Source organism: Choloepus didactylus, chromosome 6 (genome assembly GCF_015220235.1).
Source record: "Choloepus didactylus isolate mChoDid1 chromosome 6, mChoDid1.pri, whole genome shotgun sequence".
NCBI classification, from domain to species: Eukaryota; Metazoa; Chordata; class Mammalia; order Pilosa; family Megalonychidae; genus Choloepus; species Choloepus didactylus.
The window spans coordinates 19153369-19156184 of record NC_051312.1 but is presented as its reverse complement, the minus strand read 5'-3'; the positions used below and the strand labels follow the sequence as shown (position 1 = coordinate 19156184).

At 43.2% G+C, this 2816-nt stretch overlaps 1 protein-coding gene across 1 annotated transcript; it reads left to right on the top strand.

The window, feature by feature from the left end:
- The first annotated feature begins 1545 nt into the window (after positions 1-1545).
- Positions 1546-2475, top strand: LOC119538449 (olfactory receptor 9Q1-like). The gene has a single exon (XM_037841382.1). The coding sequence runs from the start codon at positions 1546-1548 to the stop codon at positions 2473-2475; it is 930 nt and encodes a 309-aa protein (XP_037697310.1).
- Positions 2476-2816: the final 341 nt, after the last annotated feature.

Here is a 2816-nt window from a genome sequence, read left to right as displayed (position 1 = left end):
TGGATATTAAAAGACTGCAGTGCTGATATTTATGTTTGTTTACTTAATGGTGAACACTTCCCACATAGGGGCTGTTGAAACATGTGATGCATGCAAATCCAGTTATGAGATAAATAGTGCTTCTGTTTGCCAATTCCACTATTTACTAGCTGTGCAATGTTGGGCATGCTATTTAAACTCTTTCTGCCTCAGTTTCCTCATCTGACAGATGTAGATAATAAAAGTTTCTGTGTCATAAAGTGGTTGTAGGGATTAGTTAATTTATAAATCACTTAGAATATGTGTGTACTTAATGAGTGCTATCTACGTGTTTTCTATTATTAAGGACAATATTGGTTCTTATAAAATCTACTTCTGATAAATGGTCTCTAATTAAGTAGCAGCTTTCTGTTAAGTAAACACAATATTAGGTTGAGTATGGAAGTTTAAGTAATAAATAAAAATAAAATAAAAATAGTCATCTGAACATTTGTACAGTTCTCCACCTTTTCAAGGTGCTTCATGTCTCAGTTGATAACAGTATTTATTCCACACAAAAGTTGCTGTCTGCTGACCTCACATTCTGATGTGGGGAAAGGCAAATACGTTGTCATCCTGGGCTTTCACGATGTCATCCTGGGCTCTCACACAGTGAGATGCTCCAGGGGCACACACCCTGAGGCTGGGAAGGCAGACCCAAGATAGGCATGATTTGGGGATAAAAAAAATAAGGTGTGCTAGGCAGTAGATGGGGCTTGCAGAAATCTCAGGGATGTGAGAGGATGTGGAGGAATTAGAGAAGCTGCAGATAATACTGTGTTGGAGAGTGAAGTGTGGCTGTGGGTGTGAGGAGTGAAAAGAAGAAAGAGGCACAAGGAAATAAGCAGAGAAGCTGTCATGGAGGACATTCTTCAACAGGTCAAGGAATCTCAATAATATCCTACTGGTGACAGGCACTGTGGCACAATTTTAAAGGGGGGCGAGATGTGATCAAATTGAAGTCTTAGAAATATCACTCTGGTCAATGTGAGGATCAAGAATTGGCAAGAAGCGAGTCTGCAGTCAGGGAGAGTAGTTAGTTACTTGGCTGTTTTAATGCAGGCAAGAGATGAAGAGGGTTTGAATAAGGGAAGAGCTGTGGTCATTGAGAGAAAGGGACAGACTACCAAGATGGATTTTCCCATGATAGGCAGGAGCCCAGGTACCAGCCCCTATTGAAGCAAGGGGGAAGATTTAGATTCAGAATGATTATCTGACTTGCAAGGGCTCACAGAGCCAATTTAGCAATAAAGGTGGGAAGATATGAGCTCATATTCTGAAAATGTTTACCTGTACAGTTTTCTTGACCTATACTAAGATGACTTCACATCACAGCTTGTCATTCCCTGTCTTCTACGAATGCCCTGGGAGGTAGAAGCTAAGGTCAGTCATCTCAGAAACCCCACACAACACCTAGCATGTTTTGTCCATGGTACATGTTCGATAAATGTGAACTAGAAATGCTGTTTCTGTATATAGCTTTCTAACTTGCTTCTCATCCTAGCCCTCTCAGGTACAATTGGCTTAATGGCAGAGAAGAACCTCACTTTAGTAACTGAATTTCTCCTTGTTGCTTTCACTGATTGTCCTGAGTGGGGGCTCCCTCTCTTCCTCCTGTTTCTCTTTATCTATCTCTTTACCCTGTCTGGGAACTTGGGGTTGATTATCCTGATCTGCATGGATCTCCGGCTCCACACTCCAATGTACTTCCTTCTGAGTCATCTCTCTTTCATGGACATCTGCTACTCTTCAGTCACTGTTCCTCAGATGTTGGTTGTGTTGTTGGAGCATGGGGCAGTTTTATCCCACACACGCTGCATTGCTCAGTTCTTCCTGTTCACCTTCTTTGGTTCCATCGACTGCTACCTCCTGGCCCTCATGGCCTATGATCGCTACGTGGCCGTATGCCGGCCCCTGCTTTATGTCACTATCATGACGCAAAAGGCCCTTTTGGGTTTTGTGGCTGGGGCTTGCATTGCTGGTTTCTTCAGTGCTGTGGTGCGGACAGTTTCAGCGTTCACTCTCTCCTTCTGTGGGACCAATGAGATCGACTTCATTTTATGTGACCTCCCACCTCTTTTAAGGCTTACGTGTGGGGACAGCTACACCCAGGAGGTGATAATTATTGTGTTTGCCATTTTTGTCATCCCTGCCTGCATAGTGGTGATCTTGGTGTCCTACCTGTTGATCATTGTGGCCATTCTGAGGATCCCCTCGGTGGGAGGTAGGACCAAGACCTTCTCTACATGTGCCTCCCACCTCACCACAGTGTCGCTCTTCTTTGGCACACTCATCTTCATGTATCTGAGAGATAACTCTGGCCAGGCCTCAGAGCAGGACCGGGTAGTATCTGTGTTCTACACAACAGTGATCCCCATGTTGAACCCCCTCATCTACAGCCTGAGGAACAAGGAGGTGAAGGAGGCTCTGAGGAAAATTCTCAATAGAGTCAAGTAGTTCTAAACATCTTTACCCTTGGAAAATCCTGAGCATCACCTCTGTGGTACCAGCATTCTGGGTCCTCGTTATAGCATGTTCAGTGTTTACATGAATATGCCATGGCACAAGGCATAAAAAGAACCTCTTCCAGGAAGAGGAAAGAAGAAAAGGAAGGGGCAATCTGAGAAGAGATTGGAGAAAAACCTGTGACTACCAGGACAAGTGACAAAGGGATTTGAAATTAAATCCTGTGTATTCCAGATGTTTCACTGCTCAATGGACTGGGACTACAAAACAAAAAGATTACGTATTTTGAAAAATGTTGTATGAAAGATTTCCATTGTATATAAATATTGAAA

Bases quoted from the DNA above. Each gene is read 5' to 3' on its own strand.
- LOC119538449 (XM_037841382.1), top strand. From the start codon at position 1,546: ATGGCAGAGAAGAACCTCACTTTAGTAACTGAATTTCTCCTTGTTGCT.